At 58.6% G+C, this 19,762-nt stretch overlaps 2 protein-coding genes across 7 annotated transcripts in view; one reads left to right on the top strand and one right to left on the bottom strand.

Moving 5' to 3' along the window:
* Positions 1-9,913: 9,913 nt before the first annotated feature.
* On the bottom strand, positions 9,914-17,884 carry BAG5 (BAG cochaperone 5). 4 transcript variants are annotated; one of them, XM_019434170.2, is made up of 3 exons: positions 17,771-17,884; positions 16,790-17,027; positions 9,914-14,268 (listed from the first exon to the last, which is right to left on the bottom strand). In XM_019434170.2, the coding sequence occupies exon 3, from the start codon at positions 14,238-14,240 to the stop codon at positions 12,897-12,899; it is 1,344 nt and encodes a 447-aa protein (XP_019289715.1). In that variant the 5' UTR covers positions 14,241-14,268; positions 16,790-17,027; positions 17,771-17,884; the 3' UTR covers positions 9,914-12,896. The 4 variants fall into 4 exon arrangements, with proteins under 4 accessions (XP_019289715.1, XP_019289716.1, XP_019289717.1 ...); XM_019434171.2 differs by having other exon boundaries at positions 17,748-17,852; XM_019434172.2 differs by lacking the exons at positions 16,790-17,027; positions 17,771-17,884 and adding an exon at positions 15,932-16,062.
* The window catches only part of LOC109257769 (cytochrome c oxidase assembly factor 8), a 37,330-nt gene continuing 33,808 nt past the window's right edge, over positions 16,241-19,762 (top strand). The window contains exon 1 of one of the 3 annotated variants that reach the window (XM_053889883.1): positions 16,241-16,426. In XM_053889883.1, coding sequence (XP_053745858.1) covers positions 16,304-16,426 — 123 coding nt within the window. In that variant the 5' untranslated portion in view covers positions 16,241-16,303. The remainder of the gene's footprint in view (positions 16,427-19,762) is intronic. The other 2 variants (XM_053889885.1, XM_019434120.2) reach the window with 2 other exon arrangements.

Here is a 19,762-nt window from a genome sequence, read left to right on the forward strand (position 1 = left end):
CCCCCAGAAAATAGCGCAGAAACCCATTTCATTGCAGCGTAATTGACATGTGATGGGTGGCGCCCATGTAACTGTCCCGATCCAGGAGTCCTGTGTGACCCCATCCCCTTTCCCGCCGTCTCCCCTGCCGGGCCCTAGGCAGCCGCTCTTGGCCACTATCATAGCATTTTCGAGAAAGAGGCTCTAAATGGGACTGAACCAGCGACTGAGGTGAGGAGTGAACGTGGTTTCAGAGGCACCCTCAGAGCAGGTAGCTGGCACATGGCGGTCGGTGGCGCCCCAGCTGCCCGCACCAGCAGCCTTAGGCTCCCAGGATGCTAGGTGCATGGGCCAGGGCTCTGAGCTGCTAGATACACAGAAGAGGCCTGCGGACTCGGAGACTCAGGCCGCCAAGGAATGCGGGCTGCGGGCTGAGGGGGCGGGGGCGGCAGGGGTGACCGGGGCCTGTTGCTAAGCTACGGGCACAATGGACATTCCCGGCACTAGGCAACGGGGGGGGGGGGGGGGGGGGGGGGGAGGGGGGGGGGGCCGGGGCCGTCGCTGAAGGAGAGGTGGGGACTGGAGGCCCAGGCCCCCCCATCCCCCAGCTCTGTGCCCCCGCCAGGACGTGAAGGTGCACTGGCTGCCTGGGCCCTCGGGGTAGAGTGCCTGCCCTGTGCCGGCCCCAGGCGCCCCTCCGGGACCCAGGCCCACTGGCTCGGTTCCTGCAACGCCCTCCCTGCCACCCCCTCCCGGCCTCTGCCTCCTCCGGTCCTGCTTCCTGGCTGGTCCCCCCCACCATCTTGATTCAGGAATTTCAGGGGTCCTGGGCAGATCTTCGAGGTTTTGGTGGGACCCCAGTCCTCTGCCGTCTGCTCTGTTCCCCAGCCCTCAGGCTCGGCACCCCCGCCTTCAGCCCAGCCTGGCCAGGGCTGGCTGTGCTTGCAGCCCCCCGCCGTGGCCCCGCTTGTGGCCCCCGGCGGCCGTCCCCAGCGTCCAGCCTGGCCTCTGTTTGTCTGGGACAAGACGAGGGCTTTTGTGTTGCCCTTCAGGCTCCACTTCCTCCCTCCGCGGAGAGACTGCTAAGGAGCTCTGGGCCCAAGTGCCACCAGCTGGCCCTGGGGGGTGGGGAGGGGACGGACTCAGCAGGCTGGGGACGGAGGTCCACGTGGCTGGCCCCCGCCCCACGGCCCTCACTGAGCTCCTGGGTCAGGCCACCAGGCCTTTGCCCACGCAGCTCCCCCATCCAGTGCTTTCTGCGCCGTGGGCCCCCTCCCCCCAGGGCGCCCCCGCCTCCTCTCTCAGCCTGGAGAGACCCCCAGGGCCGCTGGGCCCTCTCGCCCCACCCCACTGCCGTGTGTGTACACACAGCAGATACACGCACGCACAGGCCAGGCGTCACGCGATCCGGAGAGAAGCTGGGTTTGGCGGCTGAGTGCAAGGAGCGTCGCCCTGAGCCTCTCCCCCGTGACCACGCACCCCCAGGCCAGGGGACCAGCTGCCTGCCCCCTCGAGGCTGCCTCCTAACACCTCAGGCTCCCTCTCACCTTCCTGCAACCCCTACTCCTGAAGGGAGCTCGCCTGCCTGCCTGGGGGACAGCTAGACACAACCCCCCCCCCCCCCCCCCCCCCCCCCCCCCGCCGCCAACTAAGCCGAGACCCCTCCAGCTGCCCTGGGCCCAGCATGGCATTTGGGAGGGGGAGGGTGCTGCACCTCAACTGCTGCTGTCACTCTTCAGGAGCGAAGCCAGGGAAGGGGCCCGCTCCCCGTCCCCTCCCCCACTCCGTCTACTTTCCAAGGAGGCCCAGGCCCGGCCTATGCTGAGCTGGGGGGCTCTTCTAGGCTGAGAGCTGGGGACAAAGAGGCAGCTGCCGGTGGGGGGTGGGGGGGGGTGGGGGGGTGGGCATGGCCTTTGTGCGCGTCCGGCCCCTCCTGGTGACCTCACTGCCGGCCAGAGAAGGGCCCTTTCTTCCCAAAGGCGGCTGTTGGGAATCCGCCTGGGGACAAAGCCGCTGCCAGGCGGGGAACAAGTGAGCGGATGGCCCCCCTCGTGGCATAAATTAGGGGGCCTGAGGTGGAGGAGGGGACGGCGGCTGCAGCTGGCGCCCAGGGCGGTGGGGGAGGCGCGCCGTTCTCGTTCTCGTGCGCAAACGCACAGCCGACCCTCCCTCCCCCCCCCCACGGGTACACGGGCTGCCCCCTCCAAGCCTCATTCATTCATTCCTCACGTGGTCATGAGCGCTGGCCTTGCGGACACAGACCACCTGCTGGAGGAAGGACTGGATGCGTGTCTGCCGGGCGGGGGCTCTGGTCCCCAGGGGAGGCTGGGGCTGAGCGTACGTCTGCGGGTGTCCGAGGTCCAGCAGGTGCCCCTCAGCCTGGCCAGTTCATCAGGTGAGGTCAGGAAAACGTTTGCTTTTAGATGAGTGGTGTCTTATGACATCCCCCCCCCCCCCCGCGCTGTGGGGCCAAGGGCTTCCTGTCCCCAGGGCCCCTGCCACTCCACAAAGTGTCCTCACAGCCTTATTGGCCCTTAGCCCTCAGGGCGCTGCCCCAGAGAGGACTCCTGCGGGAGACCCCGTTGGGTCTGGGTAGCCCAGGGCAGCCAATGGCAGCAGGGACATGTGGACGGACGTCACAGATAAGGCTCAGCCAGCGCGGCTCACCCAGGTGGTCCCTCAGGCTGCCCCATGAACACACCCGGGTCTCCTCTGGCTACTTGCTTAGCCTCCCTGGGCATCGGAAACGCTTGACTGTCCCCAGCCCCACAGTTCTGAGTGCACCTGGGCTCCAGGCCAGACGGGCTTCCTGTAGGTGGAGGCAGTGGGTGTGGCACTGACCCTCGAAGGTCAGAGTGGGCCAGGAGGCAGGCACAGGTGAGCTTAATGTCAGGCCCAGGGGGTGTCCTTTGAAGGATGAACCTCCCCACCTGCCCCACCTGCTGTGAGTGGAATCTGGCCCTGGTGTCACAGCCCTGCTGTTAACAGGGGCTGAGGTGTCTGAGCGAGTGAGGGGCACTGGCCCTCCTGTGGGTCCTGTCCCATGAGGGGGCATATGGGCAGCTTGGGGCTCTGTCCCCAGTGCTCCAGGCTGCCCCCTCCCACTGAGATGCTGTCCTGACTTGGGGAGGCCCAGGCCTGAGGCCTTTGGGGTACAGAGAACCTCACGGCTGGCTGTCAGCACAGCAGCGCAGAGAGCCCTGAGGTTTCGGGGGGCTCCAAAGGTCTTTAGCAACCACTGAGTCCGCAGCTCACCAGGAGACGGGGGGGGGGGGGGGGGGGGGGGGGACTTGTGTGGCTGAGCACCTACTATGCTGGGCATTTCTGCCCCCGTCACTCTCAAGGGACAGGAAATGATCCGCACGGGCCTGGCCCCACATCCACGGTTGGGTGGGAGGCTCGGAGGAGGCCAAGGCTTCTAAGGCAGGAGCCCCCAAAGGCCAGGGTGTGCAGCCCCCCCAGGAGACCTGAGAGCCCCGCACCCTCTCCTGGAACAGAGAGCCCGCAGGCGGCGGGGGCAGGGTGTAAGTAGGCCAGCGCTCTGTGCCACGTTGCCATGGTGCCGCAGCAGGCCTCCTGGGACGTTCCCAGGACACCTCTGGCCGCCTCCAGAGCTCCCTCTCCAGCCCCCGCCCAGGCCCTGTCCCCAGGCTGGGGCTGTTCCAGTCCCTGGCCCCTCTGCCCCCAGGCCCCTCGCCCACCTGCCGGCTGCTGGGGGGTCCGTGGCACAATGTCTCAGGCCCACCTTGTCACACACACAGCACACACGTGCATGCACACACAGGCACACAGCGTGCGGCACACGTGGACACAGAGGCACACCCATGGCACACGTGCACACACGCACACACGCACAGCCACACAAGGCGCTCACTGGAGCTGCAGGAGCCATGGCCCTAGAGTCCCCGAGAGCTCCACCCACGTTCGGCCCCAGGCAAAGTGGAAGTGAGATGTCTGTGCAGAACTTCCGGCTCCAAGACCCGCCTGGGCTCCAGGGGCCACTAGGCCCAGAGCTGGGCTTCAGAGGCCTTGGCAAGGAGCCCACCTCACTTCATCTGCTTGCTGACGGTGGAGAGGAGGGGAGGGGGCTCTCCTGGCCTAGGATTTAGGGGACTCACTGGTCTAAAGGGAGGACACGAGTGGCACCGAGTTCAGATGAGGCCGCCTCTGGGAGGTATTGGGACCTGCTGGGCTCCTGCCCGCATGTTGGCTGTGCTCCCCCTCGCCCAGGGCTCCGTGGGCCACACTCGCCACTGCTCGCTTCACAGACAGCGGCCCAGAAACACACTGGTGCACAGCTGCCTTGGCAAGGCCGCGGGCTGTCTCGGGGGCCCATTGGAGCACAGAGAGGCCCTGGGGCCCTAGGCAGCCCAGCCTGGCTCTCGTTGTCAACTGATGTCAAAGAGTGGAGTTTGGGCATCAGGGGAGAGAGCGGGGGTCCCTGAACCTCTGCGGGACCCCAGTGAGGGGGCAGGGAGAATGGCAGAGCCGGGAAGCTTCCCTGGAGAGGAGTGCTGGGAAGGGGCCAGGTGGGAGGGACTGGGGCCCCTTGCTGGAGAACGCCCAGGCCCCCTTTGAGGGTCACAGCTGGGCCCCTGGATCCCCTGCCGCAGCCTCTCCATCTGACAACACAGGGCTGGCCAGGGGTCATCCCCAAGTCCCCCCGAGTTTGAGCACATGCAGGCCCCTGGGAAAGGGGACAGCCGCCTTACAAAGAGGCCCCACTCGACAGAAACCACACCTGTGCGGTGGCTGTGGCCTCCATGAGCGCTTGTGTCCTTTGGGGGAAGCGTTATTGTCTGTCAGAATCTCAAGTTCCCTGGGAAAGGCCTTGAGCTCTTAGCAATGTCAAGGCCTGAGCCAAGGGCCCAGCAGTGCCAAGGCTTCCAGGCCTCTCTATGGCATAACGCCATGTGAGGTGTGCTCAGGAGAGGCAGGGCTGAGTGCAGGGTCGGGGGGTGGCCGCTGAGAGGCCCAGAAAGCCTCCTTCGTCAGGGGCATGAGAGGCAGGGCAGAGGGGGGCTTCATGGAGGGGCAGGTGGATGGGCTGGAGCCAGGGCGCTTGGGCGAGGCAGGAGGCAGCGGACGTCAGGGGTGGAGGCAGGGAGAGGGCCTTGTTCCTGGGGCTGAACTGATGGCGAGGAGGCTTCCCTTGCGCCGAGGCCACTGCCACAGTGAGGCTGGCCAGGCTCGAGGCCAGGAGTTAAGGTCCCCCACTCCCCAGCTGTACCCTAGGCCACCCGCCAGGCTCCAGGGGAGCAAATGAGCCTGCCAGGGCAGGTGCCATCACCCCACACACCCTGCCCCACCGGCTGCTTGTGGGCAGCACGAAGCCAGCGTCCAGAGGCCTGCCTTGCTCGGTGACGGTGACCTTTGCCTGGCACACCATCGCCTGTGCTGCCCTCATGGCTGCTGACCCCACAGCACAGTGTGGGGACCCTGTCAGCCTGGGATGGCTCTGGGAGGGCTGCTGGGGGAAGCCCAAGCCTGGAGAAGGACAGGGGATGACAGGGCTCCTTGAGTGCCAAAAGTACCAGGGGGAGGCCCAGGGAGGGTCAGGACCAGCCTTCCCTTCCCACAGCAGCCTTTCCTGACCCTGAAGGTCCAGACCGCAGCCCAGGCACACTTAACGTGCTGTGGATCTTCTGGCTCCTTCCTCCTTTCCAGCCTTCCTTGACTTTCTCCACCCCTCTGCCCTAGGCCCCAGAACACAGGAGCTGTAGTGGGGCTTGAAGGCAGAGGATGGGATGGGGATTACCCAGCTCCAGGGGGTGTCTGTCCAAGACCAGAGCATCACAGAGCCCCAAGGGGCCAGCACATGGGCTGGGGCAGGGAGGTCAGCGGGAATTCCCAGGGGCGGGGGGGGGGGGGGGGGGGACCAGCCTGCGTGGAGAACTGGACAGACAGCATGGGCTCCCCTGCCTGCCAGGCGGGGGGGCTCCACCCTGATGGTGTGGGGCGATGTGGGCTGTTGGTGGGTGGGCCTGCAGGCCTGAGAGGGTCCGGCTGGACCCCAATCCCGAGCCGTGCCTCGGGAGCTGCGAGAACCTCCATCGTGGTGCATAGTGGTGGCGTGACGGGTTACAGAGCCCCCACAGGCACCAGCGAGGGGCAGAAGCGGCGGCCAGGCGGCGCCGCGGCCACCTGTCCACCAGCACGAGGGCAGGTGCGCCCGGCGGGGGCCCAGGCGCGACAGCTGCGACGCCCACACTGCTGCTCCCTCCACCCGGCGCGGCCCTGGGTCTGCCGGGCCGGGTCGCGGGCGCCGCCTGGCGGCCGCTATCACAACAACAATACACGACCGGCTCCTCAGGCCTCCAAGGTCAAGGGGCCGCGTGCTAAGCAGGGGCACCGTGCGCAGTGCTGCAGGTGCGGCTCTGCGGAGGGCCAGGGGCGTAGAGGGGGCGGGGAGGGTTTTGTGGAGCCCTCCTTGGCCCCCCGGCCTGGCAGGCCCCACACGCAGTGGGGCTCAGGCCTCTAGAGAGCTCGCCGGAGGGATCCCCTGGGGCACCCTCCCAAGCCTGCTGGGGTACAGGCCTAGCGTCTGGATAGACACCCAGGCTTGGTGGAGCTGCAGTGGGCTGGGGCTGGGGGAAAGCACCCGGTCCCAGAAGGCCACCTGTACCCGGCCCTCCGTGCTCAGGGACCCTAGGGTCCAGCAGGCAGTCCTGCCACCCGAGGCACCCACAGCTCCCCCCACAGCCAGCAAGGTGCCATGGGATCCAGCCCTGACGAGAGAGTTGCCCCTGACCTTCCCCCAGGGGCTGCTGCCCCTCTGGGCCTTTGCCTTGGCCACCGGTCTGCCTGCACCCTCCTCCCCAGATCCTCACATGGCCCCTGCCCACAGGGCCGCCCCGAGAGCCACGTTGGTCCCGGGACACCTTCCTTTCCTTTAAGTGGCTGGGTGGGGGGTGAGAGCAGGAAGATGGGGCCTGAATGTCCCGGAGACGGGAAGGCTCCCAGGAGCCGAGAGCCGCGGGGAGCGCCCTGTCCTGCAGGGGCGGCCCACAGGGAAGGAAGCACGAGGAGGCCTGCAGGGGACGCCTGCGCAAGACCTCGGGCTGAGAGCGGGCTGCGGGGCCTCCCTGCCCCAGGCCCCAGGGACGGGCTTACAGTCTCCACCCACTCACCCATCAGGTGTTTACTAGTTGAGCCAGGTGCCGTTCTAGGTGCTGAGGGCACGGCCAGGAAGAAAACCGTTTCGTGTCCTCGGGGTCTGGATGGAGACAGGGGTGACCCTCCACGTGCTGCAGCATCGCACTGGGTGACTCTCCAGAGCCTGCGGACCAGGACCGCGGCCAGTCTCTGGCACGAAGTGCTTGCCGTTGGCTCCCGCTGCCCCGGGGGGTTCACGGGGCTCGGTCTGAAGCCTGGGGTGGGTGCCGACCCCTCAGCGGTCGGCCTGGCCGTGCCGAGGACCGGGGAGAGCGGCCCAGAAGCTGATCCCTTCTGCAGGGACGGCCGTCAGGTGCGCGTCGATCTGCCTGTGACCAGGCACCAGACAGGAGCGATTCCATTCTCCGCCCTCCCCGGGGAAACAGAGATGGGGAGAGAGGCGGGTGGCCTGCACCCAGACCGCGGGGGTCCCGGTGGGACCCTCCACACCTGTCTCCACCCCTGTGAGCCTGAGCCGAGGCCGTAGAGCCTCCGGGCAGAAGGCTCCTGCCTCTGCCTGACACGCTGGGCCTGGGGCACCTTGCTGTCTAGTCCCGGGCCTGGCCGGGAAGAGGACAGGATGGAGGAGGCCACAGTGTGCACCCCGCGGGGGCTCCCTCGTGTGGGAGCTGCCTGCGTCCCTTTGGCTCGTCGCCCAGCGAGGCGCTCAGCCAAGGGCCGTTGGTCGGAGGCGGTGCCCTCTCCACACGGGCTCTGGTCTGGGGCACTCTTGACCCTGTCCGAGGGGTGAGGTGGGTATACGGCGAGTTCCTGACAGCGACACCAGGATCCTGGCTGCAGGTGCAGTGAACCGAAGTTCTTTGAATCCTGATGAGCAAAAAGGCAGCTGAGTTTTTTAATTTAAGATTCTATTATTTTTTTTAAACTTTTTTTTAACATTTATTTATTTTTGAGACAGAGAGCATGAACAGGGGAGGGTCAGAGAGAGAGGGAGACACAGAATCTGAAACAGGCTCCAGGCTCTGAGCTGTCAGCGCAGAGCCCGACGCGGGGCTCGAACTCACGGACCGTGAGATCATGACCTGAGCCGAAGTCGGACACTCAACCAACTGGGACCCCCAGGCACCCCTGAAGCATGCAACTCTTGATCTCGCAGTTGAGAGTTTGAGCCCCACATGGGGTGTAGAAATTACTTCACATCTTTTTTCTAAGACAGGACGCAGGGTTTATCGACGTCGGCGCCCAAGGCGGCATGCGTCGGCTAGGAGTCCTCAACGCCCGGTGCGAAGGACCCGTGCTGTGGGAGCCAACTGAGGCCCAGCGGAGAGGGGGGAGCAGCAGGGCTGAGATCCAGGGCACCGGCCTGGGAGCACAAGGTCAGGAGCCCTGCGGGGAGGAGCCTCCAGGCGAACCAACACTCAGCAGGAGCCCTGAGCCGGTGCCATCCCAGGCGGTGACGGAAGGCGGTTCCTGGAGCAGGTGACACCGGAGTGTCTGAATCACCCAGGAAACAGGAGACCAAAACCAGCCTCGGAACAGTTCCAAGAAGTAAACGTGCACGTAAATGCTCCACGCGGGGCCTGACGCGTAGAGAGGCCCAGCCTGCGATGGCTTGAGAAATGAAGCGTTTAGATTACAGCAGAAGCAATGGGAGCCACCGTCAGACACATCCTGACAGCCTGGGTACCTCACACTCCCCTCCAGGGGCCCGACTCGGCCCGGCTTGCACCCCAGCTGGCGCTTTTGCTCGCCAGGGCCTCGCCCCCGCCCGCTCCGGGGTTTCTGCCGCCCGGTTCCTTTAGGGGCCCCCGAGCCCCCTCCCTCAGCCTCGGGGCCCGTGGCGCCCCCTGGCCCCTGCGAAGCACACTCAGCACCTGCCCCGCCCTCCTGATGTCCAGACGTTTAGGCGAGAGACGGCGCCGGGGTGCCCGGCACACGTCCTCCAGCACCTTAACCACCCTGGGCTCTCTGGGGCAACACGGCCCGACGGCTATGTTCCACCCAGCAGCACAGCATTCAGCACACGGCGCGAGCTGGACCAGCCGGGTTCGAGTGTCCGGAAGCGATCAAAGCCCGACGCGGTACACGGTGCCGGCAGAGGCAGAGGATTTGTTACGCGTTTCAAATGTCCCCCCAGGGTCTTTTTAACCCGTACAGCTGGTTTCTTTTCACTTCTGGGCCTGTGACGCATCTGCACGGCCGAGGACGCGCCTCTGCTTCTGTCGGGACCATCTGAAGACGCCAGCGGGTAGACGGGAGACAGCACGGAAGTGCTCGTGGAAGGCGAGCAGCAGAAAAACCAAGCTGCCGCTTTCCCGTAACAGGCGGAGGACACGCGAGGAGGCTGCCCCGAGCGACAGGGACTTGTCCTCGCGGGAGGCAGAGCGGGGGAGGCGGCCGAGGGCCCCGGAGGCCACAGCGCGATCTTGGGAGCCCCGGAAGGACCGACAGGTCAGGACTCCGAGCTCCCTCCACACGGGGTGAGCTTCAGTACCTCAACTCAAGCCTTTTCTCCGGGGGGAGGAGCTCCCCAGACTCCCCCCTTTCCTAGGGCAAGGTCAACTCCTGTGCGCGGGCCCCGGGGGGCCGCTCTCCGGCGCCCACGCTTCCGGGGCTTTTTACACAGGTACCCCTTCACCTGCCACAGGACCCTGGCCCGTGCTTAGTGCTGTCACCTTCTTAGGCCACTGCCACCGAACGGACCTACGGAGCCCACCTTCCCCTCGCCTGGCCCGCTCGGGCAAGACCTTTTCCTCCCCAAAGCAGGCAGTCGGTGAAGGTGAACACACCAGAACAGAACTCACACCTCAGACTCATATCCTTTCTCCACTGCAAAGATAAGCTAAGAGATTTTTATTTCATTAATAATTAAGGGCACACTAATATCTCAAAATACTGCATTATTTCAGACATACGGTTACAATAGTCATACAACGAATAGAGAGGGGACAGGAACCAACACGCTGGGGTAACACATCTGTATTGTACATCAAAACCAATGGCAAATAGTTCTTCGGTTATTCTTAGAAAAATACTAGACACGTTGAAAGCTGAAAAGCTTTGCTCAAAAATAACCTGTGTGTATAGGATAAGCTTAGACTTTCAAAAACCAGATAAAAACTGGCCAAGTAAAACATGAGAAAAAGCGATGCCCCCCCTCCCCGTCTCACACACGATACCTTGTAACAGATACACTACACGCCAAGGCGTCGTCGTAGCAAAATAAAGCATCCCACTGTACTGCGGAGACTCACTACCTTTATTTTCACAACTACTTCATTATAGGTCGGTTGACTTGAATCTAATTTGGGTAAGGACCGCCCTGAAGGCAAAGCTGTCTGCACGGGAGGTAAAGAAAGCAAACATTCCCAGCCAGTTTTTGCTTGAACATGGACTATACCGTTTAATGCAGACCCAAGGCCAAACGTTTTGAGGGGTAGGATTTACTTCCAGTACAGGTTCTCCTCACGTAAGGTCATGAAAATACAATGTGACGAGCCCGGTTTATGGTTACACGCGGCAGGCCCCATTAACAGACACCGCCCTGCGAGGGACAGGAAGCGCTGAATCCCGCGTCACCAGGGCTCCTTAAGGGAGAATAATCAGGCGTAAGGAACCGGAACAGGCTGGGAGACGGGAAACGTCGTGCCTGAACGCTCACTCAAGGCTGACCCGATCACCTCCGTGACCAAAATAACCCACGCGGGAAATCCACATGGCTCCACGCAAGACATCGGTGCCCTCAGACCAGTGCTCCGGGCTTAGCGACACGGGCCAGCGCCGCCAGAGCTACGGCCGACCTTGTTTGAAATGAACAGCACCGGAAGGTCCCTTTTCAAAGAACAACGGATGCTTGTGAAGGAAATGCTGACGCCAGACTTCCAAATCTGACATTGAAATTGGCGCCTTGCGCAGGATACGCCTAATGAGGCGGAGTCAGCCCTGATCTCCCAGCGGGGTGACTGAGACGGCACTGAATTTAAAAACTCCGAGATTTAAAAGGGCCCTAAAATTAGCGTGCAGAACAGCAAGCCTAAAAGGCCTTTGGCCAAAATGAGCTGCCAGTGACCTGCACTGGGAACCCACAGGGGCCAGGGGCGGGGTGTGCACAGGGAGGGGCTCAAGGTCCCAACACGCGAAAGCCCTGTGCACATGTGCCAGGGCCTTTGACCCCACCGCCCACTGCATCTAGAACACTTCTAGCAGGAAAGACACATCAAGGGCTTTTCATTATGGGACGAAGTGAAAATCTGTTAGGGCCACACTTTTATCATTTTTAGGTGTTTAGGGCTATTCCCTTGTCTCCTACTTTTAGCTGCTTACACAGTTTACCAAATTAGTATCTCTGAGAGAAAATTACAGACTATAGGGTCCAAAAGATGTGCTCTAACAGGATCTTCTGTGAAAAGTGGGAACAGAAAAGAGTAGTCTGTTTGTTATAATACTGGGACCGACATGTTATGGAGGCACTTCAGAACTTTGGGAAATTCTTTTGTTCCCATAGACTGGCAGCCATGAAACTGAATCCTCAGAAAGCAGTGACAGAAAGACGCATGCCTTCAGCAGGAGAAAAGACACGTCCCGCGTGGACAGACCTGACTGGCTCTCGCGGGCACTAGAGAAACACCCGGGGACCAGTGACACGGGCTAAGGAGCGGCAGGTGCTCAGAGCTGTTTTGCGGCTTCGTCCCAGAGTAGAGGGTGTGGGATGCTGCGAGTAGCGAACTTCCTCAGACAAGCTGGAGACATCTGGTCCCACGCAGCTCCCGGCGGGTTCTGCTCTCAGACGCTGTAGGATAGCAGCGGGTGGGTTCAGGGAGTCTGTCCATCACACGGTCTCGAACGACGGAGGCAGCCCATGCCGCACCACGTTCAGACGTGCTGGCTTAGTGTCAGCAGCCTGACATTGGTAACTAATCTCCGGTTTTCATCACCCTGCTACAGGTAAGGGTGTTTCCTTTTCTCTTTCTTTTTTTTTCTAAAGGTCTCTTACCCTTACCTAAATGCTCCCATCCGTACTAATTACTACGGAAAATTATAGATTCAGGTTGTGCAAACAAGGGCAACTTGAAGGCAATTTGATGTTTGATCCCTTCTTCGATGCAGTCTCAAAGGTTTCTTTGCTACTAGCTTTCATAATTGTCTTACATTGCACACAAAAATAAGATTTTCCCCTCTACGTGCAGAGTATGGGGGAAAATACAGACACCATTTTTCAAACAAAAAACGCTTATGAAAAAAACAGAAAATCTGAAAACAAACAAAAAAACCCCCACCCTATTAACTTGGGTTGGACCAATCAGGCCTTAGAAATTAAGGGGGAAAAAAAGCCTTCTGCTCTACTCAGCATAATAAAACACATCACCGTATTGCTTTTGTGTTTGGACGTTACTTCCACTTAACCAAAAATCTTCCCCCTTCTCGTAAGTGTTCTAGTATCGTATGAGGTTATGCCTACATGTAGATCCCGAAATGTCTGCATTTTAATGCCTGCACAACCCACTTAGAGATCACAAGAGCCGCCCAATTCCACTTTCTGATGAAAAAAACCGCCAAAAACCACACCACAACATACAAATAATGATCCAAATGGAAAAGTTAATGTGCTGTAATCATATTCGTTTTGCAACATCAAAAGCAGCAGAGATACCAAATAGAATTTGCTTAAATCATAAATAGCGAGATTGAAATATGCACGTATAAATTCCATTTCGGCTCCACGAACCGAAAGCTCTCTCTAAACACACAGAAGGATATATAAAGTGCAGAGCAGAACTCGCCACCGTGAGGCCTGTGGTACGTTAGTACTCCCATTCGTCGGATTTCAGGTCGAGATAGCTGAGGATGTTCTGGGCGAGCTTCACCGCCTGCTTCCTGGCGGCTTTGCACTGCTCTTCCCCTTGAGGGTCCACGGCGTCCAGGGCGAGCAGCTGCTTGGTGAGCAGCTCTTCCAGCCGGATGTAGTTCTTGTCCGTTCGGTTCCCATCAAATGAAAGAACCTCTCCCTGGATCTCGGACAAGTTTCCCAGGATGTCCCAGACCGCTTTATGGGACGGGTGCTCCTCGGAAGCGAAGGACCTCCTCTTCTCCAGGGCCTCCTTCAAGTCGATGTAAGTGATGAGGGTCTGCACCTCGATCACCGCTCTTCTCCGAGCCTCCCGGATGCAAGGGTTCTTCTCCAGACTTACCTCGTCCAGCTGTCCGATCAGCCCCTGCAATTCTGTTTTGGAGCTCAGGTACAATTCAGGAGGATTCTGTGCTCGAAGGAACTCGTTTTTTATTTCTCTCATTCTCTTGAGGACCTTTTCTATCTTTAAGATGGAATGATTCTGTCCCAGGTCAAATGCGTAGGTGCTATCTGCTTCCTCTTCTAAATCCAAATATTTCAGTAACTGGTTGATATCTTCCACTACCTCCCGGCGGTAATTTCGGATCTCCGTCCGCCCGCACACATCCAGAGCGTCCAGATCCGCGATCAGCCCCGAGAGCACACAAGATAAGTGCCTGCAGGTCTCATTATTGTTCACTCCCATCAGCAGTGCAATCAGAGTGCCCCTGGCCTTGTTCACCTCACACATCACAGAGTTAATTTTGGCAACTGAAGGATGCGCGTCCTCGGAGAGCGGCAGGGAAGGCTGCCTTTTCGTGCAGTCTTCGATAATCTCCTGCACCGCACAGATTTTGGTTAAAGTGTGATACCTTGCTTTGCGCAGGGAGATCTTCCCCCCGGTCTTGACGTGTGTCAGCCTCAGAATGATGTCTTGGATGCCTTCTTCAAATTCATCAGTTACACAGTTGCCCCCGCTGTAAAAGGGCACAATCTTCTCTTTCACCAGGGACTGGGCTTCTTGAAAAATGTTCTGTATCTCGATCCGGTGTGGGTGGTTTGCATTCTGCTCTAACTCTTTGAGAAGACGCTCCGTCTCTTGTGCTGCCCTCTTCCTCGCTTGCTGAATGTCTCCTTTTCCTTCAGTATCTACAGAGTCTATTTCAAAAAGCTGTTTTGTTAAAATCCTCTCCAGTTTCTTGTAATTCTTGTCATCTGACAGACCACTGAAGCCAATTACTTGCTGTTCTATACTTTTCACTTCCTTTTGGATTTCCTGAAGCCTACTGATGGATGGATGTTGATTTCCCATATCCATACTTTTGCTGTGTTCAGTTTTAGAAGCACTAAAAAATGACAAGAATGACAAATTACACAAAGCCTCTTCAGAACGGTGACTGTATATTTATCCTGAGATTCTCATTTAAAAAAATATATTTAAGAAAAAGGGCCCGGGGCCCCTGGGTGGCTCAGTCAGCTGAGTGTCTGAACTTCAGTTCAGGCCATGAGCTCACGGTTCGTGGGTTCGAGCCCCGCGTCAGGCTCTGTGCTGGCAGCTCAGAGCCTGAGCCCGCTTCGGATTCTGGGTCTCCCTCTCTCCCTCCCCCTCCCCCTATTGTGCATACTCTCTCTCAAAAATAAGCATTGGGAAAAAAAAGGGCCCGGCATTGCTGTGATCCAAACAACAATCATACTCAAGTGCAGAAAGAGTGACTAATCCACCTTCCTGAAAATCACCTACACACAGCAGAGATTAAGAACAACGGCTTACTGCAGTGTGGACTGAGTTGGAGCTCTGTGCCTGTGAATTTCGAGTTTCCTCAAATGTAAGAGAGCAGCCTAGGTCTTCATACCAACAGAATGAAATCGGCTATCATCTTAGAAACAGCACAAGTATCTTAGGTATTAACGTTGGAACCTGGCTGATGGCAACAGCAGGCACCTTTGGGGGATGTAAAACAGTGGCCTCTTATCTTTTTACCTTCACATGGGAACAGTGCCATCTAAGCACCCACCTGGCCAAAGAGCTATGCTTAGTTTCCAGAAAAAGGTAATTAAATAAAACAAATAACACTGCATCCCAATCGCCACCAAAAGTCCCCACTTCTACCGTTCCTCACCACCCTTCACGCACGCGTACAAAGTTACCCCGTTTCTCCCCGCACCCTTCTAGCACCTCGCAAACCTTCCCTGCAGAAGTAGAAAATTGCCCGGAGAGGGACAAGTGACTGGTACCGTGTTAAAAGCACCACGATGGGCTTTGGAGGGCTAGTACCTCCCCAGCCCCGGTCACGTTCGCCGCCCCCTCCCCCAAACATGTGACAGCTAGGAGCAATTCGTTCATTAGCCTCCCATCAGGAGTCGAGAACGGCTTAACGCATTTCCCCCCCAGCTCTCGGGTCTCCATCACAGCTCAACGGGAGAGTGGGTCATCAATGGAAACCGACCCCCTGTGGGTGTCCCGGCCAGGAACATGCCTCTGGAGCCCCGCGAAGGGCGGGCTGCCCGGCTTCTTCCTCTCCGCCCCCCTCGCCCTTCTCTGCCAGCACTTTACCCAGAAGAGTCTAAGCTGGTTTGGTCTTGGCTTCCCGAGGTGAGATGGCGAGGTGGAAGGTCAGCCCTTTACGGGGTGCGGCACCGGAGCTGAGCCCCTGGCTGCATCCCTCTCACCCCAGCCGGCTAGGTCTGAACCGGGCGGCCGGTGAAGGGGCCGGCGGTGGCGCGGCAGCTACTGGCCGCAGCGGCCGCTCCGGGCGTCTCGCCCGGGCCCCCAACGCGCCCGCCGGCCCTGACCTCACAATGGCCAGCGCGGGGAGGGGGCGGCCGCTCTGGGCCGGGGCCGCGGAGCCCCCGGGCGGGAGGAGGCCCCGGGAGGGAGACGAGCGGGCCGGCCCGCGTCGGACGCGAGGACGGCGCGGCGCCGAGGCCCGGCCGGCCGGGCCGGAGCGGGGGTCGCGCCGGGGCCGGGGTCGCCCACGGGCCCGCCAGCCGCCGCCGCGCCGCGCTCACCTGTGCCGCCCGCGCCATCGCGCACTCCGCCGCCGACGCCCAGCGACTCCGCCGCTCCCGCGGTCGCCGGCCCGCGGCCCCGCCCCGGGGCCGAACAGCCCCCGCCCTGGGAAAACGTCCTCCGGCGCCGCGCCGCGCCCGGGCCGCGCCGGCCACTATCGCCTGGCACAACAGCCCGGAACCGCCGCGGCTCGAGAGCGGCCGCCGGCGCCCTGCGCCCTCGCCGGGTCCACCCCGCGGCCGGTGCCACGCTGGGAAAGCGCACCGTCGGCCGCGCCGCTCCCTCCCGCCGGCTTTGCGACCGTGCCGTAACGCAGCCTCTCGCGCCGGCGCGACGCTGCCGTGCGCCGCGGCAGCCGGGGGACGCGGGCGATGGCCGCCTTGCGGCCCTGTAGGAGAGCTCTGGTCTCTCCGCTCTGCCGCGCCTTCTCTGGACCAGGCTGTCGGCTCGCTCCCGAGCGAGCTGGGGAGCGCAGGGATACGGCGCCGAGCCGGGTAAGCGGGATTCCTGCAGAGGGCGGGCCGGGACGGGGGACCGCAGGTGGCGACACACCCAGGCGGCGCTCCTCAGGGACACCTGTGGGTCCCGCACCCCTTCGTGCCGGGCTGCGGCGTCAGCTCTCCGGGAGCGAGGTCCTTGAGCCCGTCCGGGCCTGGCGCGGAGCAGCGCCCGCGGCCCGCGGGGGACAGGGGCGTGGCGAGTGGGGAGTCCCCGGCGCGAGGGGCCCCCAAGTGCCCTGCGTCAACTCCCTTGGTCTCTAGGAACTGAGGGTGTCGCTGTCACGCCGGGGACTGTTGGTGGTCGGAACTTTTGCTAACTCGTACCTCCGAGTCAGCTGTAGCGAGTTTGTTACCTACCTTATTTCTTCCCGAAGGTTGTTCTTTCTTAAACGGCTCTTGATGTGCACAGCATGTTTTTGTTTTGTTTTGTTTTGGGTCTGTGTTTTGGCTTCGTCAAGATTATTAGTCCTTTTCTTCAAGCTATGGCACACGTTGTCATCGACTTTTGTGGGACTTCACGTTGAATAGTTTTTCTTGTTTGGAAGCTATTTGCATACATGCATGTTACAGGTTGAAGGTCCACAAAGATCAATATCTATAGCAACAGAGAATGACAGTTTTTATCAATTGCACTTTTTTGGGAAAGGATTTTTTTTTTTGTCAGTGGAGTTCTAAGCCTTGAGTCCACCTGTCACAAGAAAACGTCGTCTAACTGTGGAATGCGCTGCAGTTAAAATATTTAAACAAACATACAAATACTAACACTTCCTTTTGCGAACAGGCTAAGGAGGGGGCCTGGAAAACCCGGGATGAAAAAGCCAGTTAAGAATTCCAAAATGAGCCTGCCTGTAAATTTTCATTTATTTTAGCCTGTTGCCCGTTAACATTCTTTTATAAATGCAGCTTTGAAGTTCTGCCTGGTTTGTAGTTTAGAGAAGAAGTTAACAGGGCAACTGGTCACCCAGACCCCCGGTCTCTAGCTCAGCTTCCTGTTACAGTGGCCACAGCAGGGACTTTCATTCCTACAATGTAGAAACCCACCCAGCATCTCAGTCTTTGGGCAGCAAGGTATTCAACAGGTATCTGAAAATGCTCCGGGCAGGCAAACGTAACATCAACCAACTGTCCCTAGGATGAGGACTTACCCTAGCTTATTTTGTGAACTAGGGTGCCCAAGGGGCACCTGGCTGGCTCAGTCGGTAGAGCATGCGACCTTTGATCTTGGGGTTGTGAGCCCCACACTGAGTGAAGAGATTACTTAAAAATAAAATCTTTAAAAAAACACCCAAACAAGGTTTCCTTTATTGTCACATACCCTTTTGCTGAAGTCAGTCTTACCGTGGGTCTAATCCTCAGGATGAGACCTTTCTTCCTTTTGTTGTCCCAAGTGACAGTGGAGCAGGGGGCTGCTCACCCGCTGGGCCGCCTGAACTTGTGAAGGTGTGGATTGTGATGCCGACGAGTGGATAAGCTGCCTGTGAGTCAGACCTGGCCCTGCTTTCCTGCGGAAACTGCTACTGTGTTTTTGTAGGACGTGCGCCCCATTGTGCTAGATCTTGCACAGAACTTACAGGATCAGTTTTTACTTCAGGGCGATTTGTGTTTCCTGTTTGTTTGGGCGTATCTCCCTGTGCTCGCTGAGTACATGGCTGGCTCTGTCCCGGTAGTTCAATTCCTGCTGCCCAGAGAGATTGTTGTCTTTCAGACTTTGATTTTAAATATTAGGCCTTTTTTTTTTTTTAATGGTTACTTATTTTTGAGAGAGAGAGTGCGAGCGCAAGTGGGACAGGAGCAGAGAGAGAGGGAGACACAGAAACCAAAGCAGGCTCCAGGCTCTGAGCCATCAGCACAGGGCCTGACATGGGGCTCGAACCCACGAACTGTGAGATCATGACCTGAGCCGAAATCTGGCGCTTAACCGACTGAGCCACCCAGCACCCCGCCCCATAGATATTAGGTCTTCTTAAAAGTAACAGGTCGTGAACCTTCTGTTTTCTTTATTCAAATAGATATATTTTAATCCTGTGTGTCTAGTTCACACAACATATTTTTTATTAAGTTTTTAATTTTATTATTATTTTTTTAACGTTTATTTTTGAGACAGGGAGAGACAGAGCATGAACGGGAGAGGGTCTGAGAGAGAGGGAGACACAGAATCCGAAACAGGCTCCAGGCTCTGAGCTGTCAGCACAGAGCCCGACGCGGGGCTCGAACCCACCGACCGCGAGATCATGACCTGAGCCAAAGTCGGCCGCCCAACCGACTGAGCCACCCAGGCTCCCCAAGTTTTTAATTTTAATTTCAGTATAACATACACTGTTATATTAGTTTCAGGTGTACAATACAGTGATTCAACACTTCCTTACATCACCCGGTGCTCATCCCAACAGGTGCCCTCCTTCATCCCCGTCTCCCCCCCTCCCCCCCACCTCCTCTCTGGTGACCATCGATTGTCTGCAGTTAAGAGTCTGTTTCTTAGTTTATCTCTCTCTTTTTTTTCATTTGCTTATTTGTTTTGTTTCTTAAATTCCATATATGAGTGAATCGTATGGTATTTGTCTTTCTCTGATTTATTCACTTAGCATTATACTTTCTGGATCCATCAAAGTTGTTGCAAATGGCAAGCTTTCATTCTTTTTTATGGCTGAATATTCCATTATATACGTGTATCCCTTCGATTTAGTGTTTTTGTATTTTTTGGATGAATACCCAGTGGTGTGATTACTGGACCATGGGATAGTCCTATTTTTAATGTTTGACGAACCTCTGTATTGTTGTCCAGAGTGCCTATACCAGTTTGCATTCCTACCAACGGTGTAGGAAGGTTCCCCTTTCTCCACATCCTCACTACATCTTTTTCGTTAATTCTTTGTTCTCCACTTGAGTTCAGGAAAGCTGCTTTAGGACCTACATGATTTATTCCCATCTGCTGTGTCTGGTACCACTTTTTCTTCCAAACCCACTGAAAAAGTCAGCTAGGACTCTTGATTTCAACTCAGGTCATGATCTCATGGTTTGAGAGATCGAGCCCTGCATCAGGCTCTGCACTGACGGTGGGGAGCCTGCTTGGGATTCTCTCTCCCTCTCTCGCTCTCTGCCCCTCCCCCCTCAAAATAAATAAACATTAAAAAAAAAAAGTCAGCTCTAAAATTAAGTGTTTTCTAGGCACTTAACACCTGTTTATTCCTTGTCTCTGTAGTTTACATCATCGGCTCCTAAAAGTGTTTGCACATTTGGAATCATCTGGAAGACTTTAAAAAATACCACCCCCTCTCCCCACCCCCTGAGATTCTGAGGTGATGGGTCTGGGATGTGGCCCCGGGCACCAGG

The sequence above is a fragment of the Panthera pardus genome, unplaced genomic scaffold (genome assembly GCF_024362965.1).
Source record: "Panthera pardus isolate Hobbes unplaced genomic scaffold, ASM2436296v1 HiC_scaffold_24, whole genome shotgun sequence".
NCBI lineage: Eukaryota > Metazoa > Chordata > Mammalia > Carnivora > Felidae > Panthera > Panthera pardus.